The 14,629-nt window shown below is 41.5% G+C and overlaps 1 protein-coding gene and 1 long non-coding RNA gene across 2 annotated transcripts; one reads left to right on the top strand and one right to left on the bottom strand.

The window, feature by feature from the left end:
* The first annotated feature begins 242 nt into the window (after positions 1 to 242).
* LOC141623414 (uncharacterized) lies at positions 243 to 3,484 on the top strand. Its single transcript, XR_012533360.1, has 2 exons — positions 243 to 1,647; positions 3,119 to 3,484. It is a non-coding gene; the product is annotated as an uncharacterized LOC141623414 (long non-coding RNA).
* A 375-nt stretch (positions 3,485 to 3,859) lies between these two features.
* On the bottom strand, positions 3,860 to 8,047 carry LOC141617663 (uncharacterized). The gene is made up of 4 exons (XM_074434827.1): positions 7,202 to 8,047; positions 6,976 to 7,141; positions 5,764 to 6,627; positions 3,860 to 5,109 (listed from the first exon to the last, which is right to left on the bottom strand). Exons 1-4 carry the CDS (start codon positions 8,045 to 8,047, stop codon positions 3,860 to 3,862), a joined length of 3,126 nt encoding a protein of 1,041 aa, XP_074290928.1.
* Positions 8,048 to 14,629: the final 6,582 nt, after the last annotated feature.

The raw sequence follows: 14,629 nt of genomic DNA on the forward strand, positions 1-14,629 counted from the left end.
AGATTTATGATCAGTTTTTAAGAGCTCTGAGCTATTTTGATTGTGCCAATTACGGTTAATTAATATATAAAGACAAAAAAGGGTCGTGCGGGACCTATATGAAACCAGCGCTACCGGGAGGCAACCCGAATTTTTATTTAATTTGTAAATTTTAATTTAATTGCATTTAAATACCGTCTTTAGTTAGTCTAGTTAATTTTGTTTTAAATATGGGTCGTGTTCATGTCTTGAGCGCTGCGAGGGAGTGAATTTGACGAGTTTTGTGAGATTTAATGCAGGTAACAAGAGTTTATGGCGTAAATGAACACGTTCGAAGAAAAAGAGGAATAAAATTGGTCCCTCGATCAAGTAATGCCCCCACTCGATCGAGGATCCTAATAAATAAACTAAAGAGTGCAATGTCGAAAGTTGGTGTTTAACGAAATTTGGACACTCGATCGAGGGGTGATTTACTCGATCGAGTAGTCGTCAATATTGCCTCGTTTAATTTCTTCAATTCTTCTTCCAACCGACTCCTACTGCCCAGATTTCCAAACTCGAATCCCCTTCATCCCTCTTATTCATCCCTTCCATAATCTTCCATGATAAACACTCCCTTCACCACCACTTCACCATGCTTGACCACCTATTACGACCCAGATCCGGAGATATTCAGCGTGTCAGATGACCCAGAACCGCCACCCTTCGAAGATAGCACCACAATCTCAGACTCCTCGCGCACCACCATTAACCGTCGGCCACCTCCTCCACCGATTGATCATTCAAATCAGAAAGGGTAATTTCGGGGACGATTTTGATTCAAGATGTGTGAATTGGGTTATTCCATCATTGATTTCAGGTGTTTTCTACCCCTAATTGCTTTAATTTCATTAATTTGTTTGGTTTTAACAGTTAGGGTTTGCTTAATTTCGAAAATCCTGTAGCATTATTCACGAAATTAGTCGAAATTATTGATTAATCTATGCTCCGTTCTTGTTTTTCGGTCTGGGTTCTGCGTCCATTTCAAAATATGCTTTAGGTTTTCTTAATCTGAACGAATTTGGGGGAAAGTATCCAGTACATGTCTGCTGTGATCTTAGACGAAATTATGCAGGTCCAAATTTTGATGTGGTTTGTCACTGTCTGTTTGTCAACCCGTCGACCGTTTTCCGACCTAGTCTTCGCTATGACTATGTCCACAGGACACCCAACACCCAAATACAGGTTGTTCAAGGACGGGCGAACTTTCTCTGAGTTACCAAGTCCCCCGGTATGGAGTGACCCCACCCATCCTACTCTCATCTTTAGACGTATAGCCTGATGCGTTTGTTTTTCATCCGTGTTCGTCCTAGTGTCTTTGAACGGCCTGATACATTAGGCATATTTGACAGAATTAAAGTCCTATTTGAAGATGTTGGATGTGGTTTTCTTTCTCCATTATTATCCATCCTATGCCGCAGATCACTTTGAGTTTTTCAGCTCGTTTTACTTTGTAAGGCAAAGCGAGGGACCTGTTGCATTTCACGTGCTTAATATGGATTATGTATGCTCATTTGCTACCTTTCGAGAGAGCGATGATGGTTAGTACTGAGTATGTTGATAAGGATGCGGATGCGGATACGCTATAGTGACAGCCAGCTCGTCGCTACATCCCCTACTTTGCATCTGGTACTATCCTTCTTTGTACTTTCTTTTAATTGTATTGTCTCTTTATTTAACTAGTTATTTTCCCTTTCCTTTTGTTAATAGTTGTGTCCTATAGGCTGCTGTTGGATTTCTGCGATTGCTGTGTTGTAGGCGTCACAATGAGGACACTGTGACATTTAGGTTTGGGGGAGTATTTATTTATGTTGTATGATTTAATTTAAGTTGTGCGCTTTAATTATTTTTGTGTGCATTTAAAAATAAAATTCCATAAAAATTAAAAAAATTCAAAATCCAAAAACATGTTTTTCTTTGTCTTAGGCCGAGTCTTGGTGAATTGAGTAGCGATGATGATAATTTGCATTGCTTTTGCATTTGAATCCCAATACAGTTATCCATGTACATTGTTTAGACCCGTTATTTAAGAAAACAAAGCTCATAATTCAAGTCTGGACCGTATTGACATGCCTTATGCTAATTAGATTTGACAAAATTATGTTGATAAACCACTTAAATTTCTGAAGTCTATAGAGCTTCCTAGGCCAGGAACATTAATAACTGGTATCATCGTCAATTAGGCTTGAGAGTGTGGTTCTCCTTGTGGAATATGTAATATCAAACTGCATAAGTGTGACATTAGTTTCTTAATTTTTATGCGTTCATATGACTAAGTACATGAGGAAAGGCTTTTCTTACTGTTCAAATATGCCTTGCATTACCTTTTGTTTAGCCTATTTGAACCCTTGTAGCCGTTTTATATCCCATCTAATACATACAATCCAGAATTTGCCTACCTTATCGGGACAGTCGCAGTTGCTTGAGTTTCATGTCTATTTTTGCTACTTTGGTTGGGAATGGGACTTTTAATGTCAAGTGGGCAGTAGCTTAAATTTTTGTAGAAATTGTGTTAATCTCTTATGATGGAAAAAGAAGGAAAAAAAATATATGAAAGCAAATAAAAAAAAGACCGAAAAAAAAGGAATTCGTTGCTTAGCCGGGTGTTTTTCTTCAAGGTTTTTTGTAATGATACCATGGCTTATCCTAAATCTATTAAAACTGGATCAAACTCATCGTGGGGATGTAAGAGCATCTTACATGGTTTGGAGCTTGTTCTCCCTAATCTTGGATGGAAATTTGGTTTGGATTCTACTCTTAATATTTGGACTTCTAAGTGGATTGATGGTCATACGCCATCTGGGATTACTAGTTTTGGATTCCAACATCCAACGTCGTTGAATGGCTTATTGGTAAAGGATCTTATCCTTCCATCTATAGTTTGGGATTCTGATCTTATTTATGAACTCTTCGAGGAGGATTGGGCCGTTAAAATTTGTGTTCTGCCAATCTGTGACTCCAATACTGATGAATCATAATTATATACACATTTATGTCTCCCCTTAGTTGTTTTTGAGACTGTTTTGTGCTATAATATGTTAATTATATGTCGTTTATGTTAGAAATGTTGATACTTTCGCCGTTTGGTGTTTTAATGCAGGATGGAAGCATTTGTGGAGCAAAAGAGTGAAATGGAGCACCGCGGAGTCGGCAAGACGGAAACAAGGAGAAGACACGAAGAAGCTGAAGTTACTGAAGTCACTCGATCGAGTGTGTCAATACCTAATCGAGTATCCTACTAGTTTGACATACTTATTATGAAACTTTCCTTAAGTCAGATTATTTTATTATTATGTTTTATTATAAATAGGAAACTACAACACAATAATTAGGTTATGCTTTTCACTATTCTAAAATCCCTAGTTTAGTTTAGTTTAGCTTTCCTCTCTAAAACTCTTTTGTGTTATTGCTTTCAAGATTGTTCATACCTTTAATCTTCCAATTAATCATTGTTCGGTATTTCTAATCTTTGTTCTTATGTTTTCTTTAATTATCTTTATCGTTCTTTCTATTGTTATGCGTAGCTAATTCTTCTTCTAGGGTGAAAGGGGATCTAGGTTGTTAGAACGGGGGTTTAATTAATGAATTAATAGTTAAATTCCTTTTAGTTGTTGTTCAATTGTGGTTTGAATCTAATTGATTAGTTACTGGTCAGGATTACTTAATTAGTCTTATAAATTAGGATTTTCACCGATTGGCTTAAGACTAATATAGGCTGCGACAATTGAATAGACTGACTTAATGATTGTGACCACATGTTAAGGATAGATCTAAAGGGCATATTAGAATTGACTGATCATATGATCTTTTTTTTTTTTTTGGCAACTGATAAGAAAGGTTCCTAGTGCAAACTCATGGCTTGTTTTGCCAAGTCATGAGCTCTAGTGTTCTGATTCCTGCGAACATAACTAAAACAAAAACAATGAAAGGTAGCTGTAAGAGAAGTGAGTTCCTTCAAGATGCCCGAAATATGATGGTGCTTGGTAGTCTTCCCCATCCATTGAGTTAAAAGCTGAAGACAATCAATGGAGACTTCAAGGTGAAGAATGCTAGCCTGTCGTGCCCAACCAATGGCCTCTCTGATACCTAAAGCTTCCGCTTGAAGGGACGATTCAGCCCGACCACGCATAGATCCTTCATATCTGATATCGCCTTCCGCCCCAAGAACCACCCATCCAAAACCCGCAAGGCACGAGTCAATCCAGCTGGCGTCAACAAAGATGCGCACCATAGAACAGGAGGAGAAAACACCAATAGTGTAAAAAGGTCTCCCCCTACGGAGCATTTGAAGATCAATTTCATTATCCATCAGATTATCCTGCTCGTCAGTCTCATAGTCAGGCGGATGTAACGGGTCATTGGTTATCCTATTAATGGCCTGAAGAACATCCTTAACCATCTGGCGAGTCTTGGAGAAAAAGGCTTCGGGGTGAAAAGAATCGCCCCTAAACACAATGTCATTTCTTAAGTTCCATAGACTCACCAAGATCGCAAGAAAGTGGATAACCAGAGTAACCCCATCCTCCAACTTGTACAAATAAAGGATCCAATTTACAATCCAAGTTCGAACATCAAGAAAGGGGAATTGACCAACATTAATGCCCAGAACAGAACCCGCCCAAATCCGTGAGCTAATAGCACAGTCCCGGAAAAGGGGATCCAGTGTCTCTAAGGAGTCCCTTTCAGTGCCACACAAAGCACAAGATGAAACCCAAGCTAAATCTCTTTTAACAAAATCACTTCCTACCGGAAGCGATCCAGTAATAATTTTCCTGAGCAGAATTTTCCAAGCTTGGGGGCCTGGGAAGTGCCATAAAAATTTCCTGCAGAAAAGCTTCCAATCTGCATGGACCCGTTCTTTGTCCTTGTTGGACCCGTGCTCATTGAAGTACTCTTGGAACATAATACCATACCCACTCTTGACAGTGTAAGTGCCACTGCTAGTGAACGGCCAAAAAATCTCATCCCTCGTTCGAGAGCAAGGAAGGGGGATAGCAAGGATCTGATTCACGCTTTCCTCCGCGAAGAGTAAGCGGATTAGGTCTTCATTCCACCCGCCATTATTAAAGCAAATGTCTTTGACCCGGAGATCTTTTAAGAAAGTAAAGCTCTCATCCAGTAGGCAGTCTTTGGGCTCAAGAGCTTGGCCGTTAACCCATTTCTTATCCCATACATTAAGGTTTGACTCAATCCCCGGTTTTCAGGCAATATGTTCTCTTATAAGTTTCAGACCATGCATGATGCTTCGTGCCCCCCAGGAAAGGGATTTTCTACTACATAGCCAACTTTGGTTCTCGAGGCCCAAAGATCCCATGAGCTTCTCTCGGAAAATCAAGCAGAACAGTGATTTCTCATCTGACATGAGCCGCCACACGTGCTTTGCCAATAAAGCCTGATTGAGGCAGTCCACATTACGAATACCAAGGCCCCCTTCACTCTTTGGTAGACTGGTGAAACTTCTACTACACCAGTGAAGACATTTACCTGATTTACTTCCAGCCCACCAAAATTGTGACAAGAGAGCATTAATCCTCTTAGTCACACTTACCGGTATTTTAAATACCGATAGGAAGAAAATGGAGAGATTTGATAGGACATAAGAGATTAAGGTAAGTCTCCCAGCTGGAGAGAGAAAGATCCCATTCCATGAAGAAATTCTTTTAGTCACAGTTTCCACAAGCCCCTTAAAGACTTCCCTTTTTTATTCCTGAAACTCAGTCCTAAGGCCAAGATACTTTCTGAAACCTTTATTGTGTTTAATGTTGAGAGCTTTTAAACAGAACCTCATCCTCCGAAGAGTGGTGTTGGGACAGAAGATGATCACCGACTTTTCCTCATTCACAACTTGTCCCGAAGCATCACAGTAATTATCAAGAAGACGCTTTAGAAAGCGCACAGTCGTACCTTTGTCTTGAAAGAAGAAAACGGAATCATCCGCAAAGAAGAGGTGCGTTAAGGGAGACACACTACGACATAGCCGAATACCTTGAAATTTTCCCTCCCTTTGTGCACATTCCACATTGCAGGATAACACCTCCATGCATAGAATGAACAGATACGGCGATAAAGGGTCACCTTGTCGAAGGCCACGTTGCGGTTTGAAAGGCTGAAGAGGAGTCCCATTTAGAAGGATTTCATAACTTACGGAAGAAACACAGCTCATAATCAAAGTAACCAACTGCTCCGGGAAGCCAAATTTGAGTAAAACAGCGTGAAGGAAATCCCACTTGACCCGATCAAAAGCCTTGCTCATATCAGCTTTAAAAGCCACCTTGCCAAATTTGCCGCGCATATGTGCGTTCACCTTATGTATCGCTTCGTGAGCTAGCAAAATATTGTCACTAATACTCCTTCCAGCCAGAAAAGCATTTTGATAGTCACCAAAAAGGTAACCCATAACTTTCTGTATACGATTCGTAATGCATATGATAGCAATCCTCATAAACACATTACAGAGGCTGATTGGGCGGTAGTCCTTCACTTCTTCGGGGCTATCGCATTTGGGAACAAGAGTGATGAAAGTGCGATTCATTTCCTTAAGAACAATCCCGGAATTTATATGGAAAGGATAGCCTTCGTGCAATCTTTTTTCACAAGATGCCAACAACGCTGGTAGAAAATAGCCGGTATACCATCCGGTCCAGGAGACTTCATCGGGCCTATTTGGAAAACGGCCCGTCGTACCTCTTGAGCCGTGAAGGGTTTATTCAGAGTGTGCGCATCATCATCCGTGACCCTCCTACAAACATTCTTTAAAACTTGAGTGAAAGAAAAAAGGAGTGGCTTCAACGGCCTGCGGGGGTTGCTGTGGCAGAGTATAAAGACTGGTAAAACCATCTTGAAAGTAGCCGCTAATCTCCTCTTGGTGATAAGTCCAAGACCCATCATTGCGTTTAATGCCCAGGATATGGTTTCGACCCGCTCTCCCCTTGACCCAATTAAAAAAGTACTTCGTACAGGTGTCACCATCCACGACCCAACGCAGCTTAGCCCGTTGTTTCCAGTAGATAGCCACCGCCTTCGCAAACTCGCGCACTTCAGCATTAACAAGGTCATAAGCATCACCCCCTCCCCCAGACGTAGCTAGTTCGATTCCATGCTCCAGCCGTTTATCAAAATCATCCTATTGTCCAAGCCATTCATTACGTTTATCCAAAGCCCAATGTTTAACATGTTGTCGAACTCGGGCTAGTTTCCTGGCAACACGAAAAGCTGGAGAGCCCATATCAGGAACATTCCAAACATTCTTAATAACTTGAAGACAATCCGGATAATCCAAGACCCATGCATCCAATTTATAAGGTTTCTTCCCCGTTGATTTGGTAAGGTTGAGATCAAGCTCGATAGGTGCATGGTCCGAGATTTGAATCGGGTGATGCTTAATACCCGTCTCAGGAAACATGGTGAACCACTCCTTAGATCCAAGAGCCTTATTAAGTCGCTCATAAACTCTGTGGTCACCTTTCCTATTGTTACACCAAGTAAACCGAGGCCCCTTAAATGGAATATCAAGGAGTTCATTTCGTAGCTTCCAATTATTAAAGAAACAAGCACCGTGTATGTAGGAGTTACGAGTGCTGAATTTGTCGCTACCATAATCCACTTGGTTAAAGTCTCCCACTATAAGATACGGATGAGCTAACTTGTGTAAAGAAGTCTCTAGATTTTCAAAGACCGTCTCCCTTAACTCAAATTGAGATGCACCATAGAACAACACGAGGTACCACAAACGCCCATTTAACTTTTCCACTAAAAACACCATGAAATTATTACATGACTCAATAAGACTCATTTTGGCTTCATTCTTCCAGCCAACCCATAACCCACCCGCAGCACCATGAGCATTAACACCGGCGGACATAACAAAACCAAAAGGGCAAAATAAAGGACTCACACTATTTACATTACACTTAGTCTCAATTAAGAAAAGGAAATCATAATAGCTACTACTACTAAGCGCTCTTATTTTAGGAATTGTAGGGGCGAGCGCATTATTAAGACCCCTACAATTCCAGATTAATCCATTCATGGCGATAGAGGAGGTTGTGAAGGCCCAACCTCCGCAAAGCCACCATTAAAATTCACCGAGGAGTCTGATTCAACCATTTCCTCATCCTCAGTAATTTTAATACAGAAACTTGTCATCTTGCCTTGCACAGCTATGTTCTTCATTGCGGCATCAGTAGCCTCTGTATCCCAGCATCTTTTCTTTGCCAAGTGACCCAAATAGTCCTTAGCTCGTCCCAAAGAACTCACATAATCAGAGTTGACTAACCCATCAGCCACCTCAGTGCAACACTTTCTTTTTTTAGCCCTCTTGACAGATTCCTTTAAACTGGAGCTCAAGACAGAGTGGCAGTAGAGATCAGCTAGTCCCATGCATCCATCAGAAGTGCCATGGACCTCAATGTTAGCAATCAATGAAGCTTTGTTCCCAACAGTAGGCACGGAAAAGAAATTGTCACCAGCATACCCAGATAAACCAGTAGCAGCAGCAGCAGAAGTTCCAGCAGCTGTAATCTCAGCTCCCTTCAAGAAATCATTCAAAGGTAAAAGAGACGAGGAGCCAGGATCAAGCTCTTTGCCCTTGTTGGTTATAGCATTAGAAGAAAAATCACATTTAGCAGAGTTGAGCTTCAGAATGTCAAGGATACCAGCTGAGGGGTAATATCCGTATAATACCCTATAAAATTAGGACTATAACGCAAATTTTATATGTAATTATTGTCATAAAACGAAAATGCAATAGAAACGATATAGCACAAGAATTAACCTTCGGTCCTAGTGCAATTCGGCAATGATAGAGACCAAAGTAGATCTCCTCCTAATTGTTGCACCCAAGATCGTCTGAGAATATGCCCTTGTGCTAGAATGTATTCTCTAATTGCCTTGCAATATTGAGAGAATTGATATGTGAAGTTTTTAGATGTGAGATCTAAGTTTTTGAGAGGAAATGTTCTCAAAACCCTAATTATTTTTGCAAATGAGAATTAGGTTAGAAAGGAGGAGAAGCTCTCCTTTTCTCTACCCTTGCTCGGTCCGTGGGTTTCATTAGGGAGGGAGTGGGCTTTCCACTTCCTCCTTGTTAAACTCGTGATCCGACTTGAATTGCTAAAACGTATACGACGGGTTTTTAAATATAAATTGTCATCGGTTATCGGTAATTAAAATATCAACTAGTAACATGACTTAGTCGAAATATTAATACATGTCCGACAAAGACAATATTGTATATTTAATTTATTCAATATACATTACAAATATAATCGCTTATATTTAATTTACGAATTAACCGCTTAATTCGTCTTAGCCATTTTTATTTAATCCGTATTAAATGATTATCTCAACATCGCTTTTGACTAATTATTAGTCAATAACTCCGAAATTGGCATCAACATGACTGTATTTTCATACCGTCACATCTCTCAAACGTATCCTATAGGTGTGACTTTTAGGGATCAGTTGGTCACCGCCATCTGTATGACAATAACGTCAAACTTATCTAGCAAGCCAACCGTTATTGATAAACGTGGACCAACTGATAATAATACAAAAGTATACCCTTTGATCCTTTTAGAGATTTATAAGTCCTCGCACTAATCGTAAAGGACACCGGCCCCAACAAGCTCCCACTTGTCCGTACAAGTGTATGTGCAATGACGTTATCCGCACTAATCGGAGGACACGGCTCAACAAACTCCCACTTGTCCGTACAAGTGTATGTGCGATAACCGATTCTCATATTCATTTAAAATTTCTCTCACTCAATGTAAAACAATTTGCAGATCCGGATCCGCAAAGGTCGTATGACCGTGAGAAAGAAACCAAAGTCACCCAAAATCTGCCTTAATCTCAAGAGACAGTCAATAGTCAAAAGAATCGACTCTTAGGATCACCATGGAGGTCCTAGCCACGACCGGGCACCGAATGTTGTAAAACATTTAAGACTCCACGTCGATGTCACAATTGTGTCCTACGAAATATCCGTATAAATCGCCTCTGTGATTGGTCAGTCAACCTTTTGACTTATGGCTCGTTGAACCCACCATCAACCAACGTCACAAAATAATTACCTTGAGTTATCAGCTCACGTGGGCAATTAAGGACCAAAAATATAATGTTTGTTCAGTTCACTTTGTGGTGTTCAAAATTGTCGTACAAAACCACATGAAAAACAAAATATATAAATATCAAAACGATGATGTCGTATAGAGTACATAAGGGAATGAATCTAATCCATAAAAGAGTACTACAACTTAGGAACACGTTTAATTCCCATGGAATTAACATGCCCTTCATGCTTATCTTGTCGTAATGGTTTAGTGAGAGGATCTGCTATATTATCATCTGTAGCAATCTTTTCTATCACTACTTCCTTTTGCTCCACGTAATCTCGGATTAGATGAGCTTTCCGTTGTACATGTCTAGACTTGTTGCTAGACTTTGGCTCCTTAGCTTGGAAGATGGCACCTCTATTATAACAATAGATGGTGATCGGGTCATTCGAACTAGGCACTACAGATAGTCCTTGTAAGAATTGACGCATCCATATCGCTTCCTTTGCAGCTTCAGACGCGGCATAGTACTCGGACTCGATCGTAGAATCTGCTTTGTAACACTTTGTTTGGAACTCTTCCGGATCAGCGCCATTAAGAGTAAAAACGAATCCGCATCGAGATTTTGAGTCATCTCGATCCGTTTGGAAGCTAGCATCTGCGAATCGGTTGCGCATAGCTTTTGATCGCCTCCATAAGTCAATGCCCAATCTTTAGTCCTCCGTAGGTACTTAAGAATGTTCTTGACAGCCATCCAATGTGATTCACCTGGATGTTGTTGGAATCGACTTGTCATACTCAATGCATATGCCACGTCCGGACGTGTGCATGTCATGGCATACATGATTGATCCTATAGCCAAGGCATAAGGAATCCGTGTCATGCGCTCTTTCTCTTCCGGTGTCTCCGGTGCACGAGACTTGCTCAAATGCACCCCCGGAGCCATAGGAAGAAACCTCTTTTGGAGTTAGTCATCTTTGAATCTCTCTAGGATTTTGTCTATGTAAGACTCTTGATCGAGAGATAACATCCGTCGTGATCTATCTCGATAGATACGGATGCCTGGAATTCTTTGTGCCTCACCCGGATCTTTCATCCGGAAATGGTTTTTCAACCATACTTTCACCGAAGTTAAGAGAGGTATGTCATTCCCAATCAGGAGTATGTCATCGACATACAATATTAGGAAGACAATCTTGCTCCCACTCGACTTGATATAAAGACATGGTTCCTCGACCGATCGAGTAAATCCATTTTCTTTAATCACTTGGTCGAAGCGATGATTCCAACTCCGAGATGCTCGCTTAAGTCCATAAATGGAACGCTTAAACTTGCACACTTTCTTAGGATGTTCTGGATCGATGAAACCTTCGGGTTGTACCATGTACAACTCTTCCTCCAAATAACCGTTTAAGAAGGCGGTTTTCACATCCATCTGCCAAATTTCATAGTCATGAAAAGCGGCAATCGCTAAGACAATCCGAATGGAACGCAGCATGACTACGGGTGCAAAAATTTCATCGTAGTGCAAACCTGGCACTTGGGTGAAACCTTTAGCAACTAGTCGTGCTTTATAGATATCTTGTTGACCTTCCACAGAATGCTTTATCTTGTAAAGCCATTTGCATTGAAGGGGACGAACCTTAGCAGGTAAGTCAACAAGATCCCATACTTTGTTCTCATACATAGACTCCATCTCGGATTGCATGGCCTCAAGCCATAGCTTTGAGTCAGAACTAGTCATGGCACCTTTATAGGTTGCGGGTTCACTACTCGTTAAGAGTAGAATGTCATCTATGTCATGTTCCTCGACCATACCAATGTATCTCGTCCAGGAGGAATAGAGACTCTTCCCGACCTCCTAGGTTCCTCAGAATATTCACCGCATAGGGATTGAAGGAATTGGTTCCTCCAATGGTTGCTCGGTATTTGGTTCTGGAATCTCCGACAAGTCGAAGGTTCTATCACTCTTTGCATTCTCGAGAAATTCCTTCTCTAAGAATGTCGCACTAGCCGCAACAAAAACACGTTGTTCGGTTGGCGAATAAAAGTAATGACCAAGTGTTCCTTTAGGATAACCTATAAAGTATGTCTTGACCGATCGCGGGCCGAGCTTATCCTCGTGTCTCCACTTGACATAAGCCTCGCAGCCCCAAACCCGTATAAAGGACAAGTTAGGGACCGTTCCCTTCCATAGTTCATATGGAGTCTTGTCAATGACTTTAGACGGACTTCGGTTAAGTATTAGAGCGGTGACAGAAGAGCATAACCCCATAATGAGTCGGGCAACACGGTGTGACTCATCATGGATCGAACCATATCAAGTAGTGTTCGATTTCTCCGTTCGGACACACCATTCAACCGAGGTGTTCCGGTGGAGTTAATCGTAGGGCAATCCCACAGTCCTTAAGGTGTTGATCAAACTCGTGAGAAAGATACTCGCCACCACGGTCCGAGCGCAGTGTTTTAATCTTTTCGCCCATGAGGTTCTCAGTACCCGATTCTCGGTATTCCTTGAATTTCTCAAAGGATTCACTTTTGTGCTTCATTAAGTAGACATAGCCATATCTACTTAAATCGTCCGTGAAAGTGATGAAATACCTATAGCCTTCTCGTGCGGTGATTGACATTGGCCCACATACATCCGTATGTATGAGTCCTAATAGGTCGCAGCCGCGCATTCCAACACCTTTGAAGGAAATTCGAGTCATCTTACCGATGAGACATGACTCACACGTGCCAAATGATTGAAAATCAAAGGCCGAGATAGCTCCATTCTTTATGAGCTGTTTTACGCGTTTCTCATTAATGTGTCCCATACGGCAGTGTCATAGGTATGTTTGATCTTTGTCACCAACCTTTAACTTTTTATTCATTACGTGTAATATTTCGGTGGTCCGATCTAAAACATAAATTCCGTTCATGGAGACCGCCTTGCCATAAATCATATCGTGTAATGAGAAAATGCAAGAATTATTCTCTATTACAAATGAAAAACCAAGTTTGTCAAGTGCGTAAACCGAAATAATGTTTTTAGAAAGATGGGTACATAGTAGCGATTATATAAAAATAACTCAAATCCGCTAGGAAGTCGGATCACGTATGTTCCCCTCGAGACGGCAGCCACTCGTGCTCCATTCCCGACACGCAGGTCCACCTCACCCTTTACGAGGGGTTCGATGTTTTGAGCCCCCGCACATGATTACACGAGATGAGAACCACGGCTAGTATCTAGTACCCAAGTTCCGTAACTTGCGTGGTTAATCTCAATCATATGAATAAAAGTAGAAGAAGAAGACATACCAACGGGTTTAACGCGACCGCTTTTATGTCCTCATGATAAACAGGACATGTACGCCTCCAATGCCCGGTCTTGTGGCAATGATGGCATTCCATGTTTTCGGTCTTGCTCTTTGTCGCGCCCGATGAGTTACTTGCCTCACCAGGCCCACTCTTACCCGACCCGACTTCTTGAACTTCGGTTTGCCCTCGCTAGGTCCGCTTGAGCTTTGCCCTTACCCTTGCCCTTGTTTGTCACAACGAGAACATCTGTTTGAGCTCCCACCGAACTTCATGTCCTTCTCGGCCTGTACGAGAAGGGAGTGCAGTTCATGGGGACTTTTCTTCAAATCATTCATATAGTAATTCGCTCTAAAGAGCGCAAAACCATCGTGGAGTGAATGAAGCATGCGGTCAATCACAATGTTCTCGCCGATTTTACAATCAAGCGTCTCCGCCTCTCTCGACATTCTCAATCATGCGAGAATGTGTGGGCTAACCGGTTGGCCCTTTTTCGGAGTCTCGCATCAAAGAAACGAGTGGTATGCTCATAGGTCACGATTCTCGGTGCTTTCGAGAATTCCTTAGTGAGCGTGGTGAAAATCTTGTTTGCACCTTGGGCGATGAAGCGTTTCTGCAAATTGGATTCCATTGCAAAAATGAGTACGTTTTTAATCGCACCCGCTTCCATGACGAAGTCGCTATACGTGGAGACCTCGTTAACTCGAGCCGTGGGGCCTGGGGTTGGCGGGAGGGGCTCAGTCAGATACTTGAGCTTCCCGTCGGCAGTGGCAGCATTCCGTAATGCCGCTTCCCATTCCGCGAAGTTTGATCCATCATTCTTCAGTCTAGTAGACTGATTCATCTGATTCATAAAGATCCGAAGCCAGGACTCACGGTCCAATGTGGCACTTGGCCTTGGGTCATCGAGGATGCCAGCCATTATGTTATTAGCAGTTTAAAAAAACGTGATCTACGCTGAAAAAGAAAGGAAAACAAAAACGAAATAAGCAACTCATCGAGGTGATTTAAGTCTATTAAAAATTCATTTTAATCGTGTAGACTCATTGCACTTGCATAATTGATCTCCCTCAAGAATAATACAAGTGATCCCAAGACTCAATTTCCGTAAATTGATAAGCCAACTGTTTAGCTAGTTCTTCCGTAAGAACTCTTGGTCGATAGATTTCCGTAAATCCTATCTATAGTCCACCATAATCACAGGATCGTACGAGTAACCATAGTGTTGAGATAAAATAAGTCAATCAGTTCCAACT

This window comes from Silene latifolia, chromosome X (genome assembly GCF_048544455.1).
Source record: "Silene latifolia isolate original U9 population chromosome X, ASM4854445v1, whole genome shotgun sequence".
NCBI lineage: Eukaryota > Viridiplantae > Streptophyta > Magnoliopsida > Caryophyllales > Caryophyllaceae > Silene > Silene latifolia.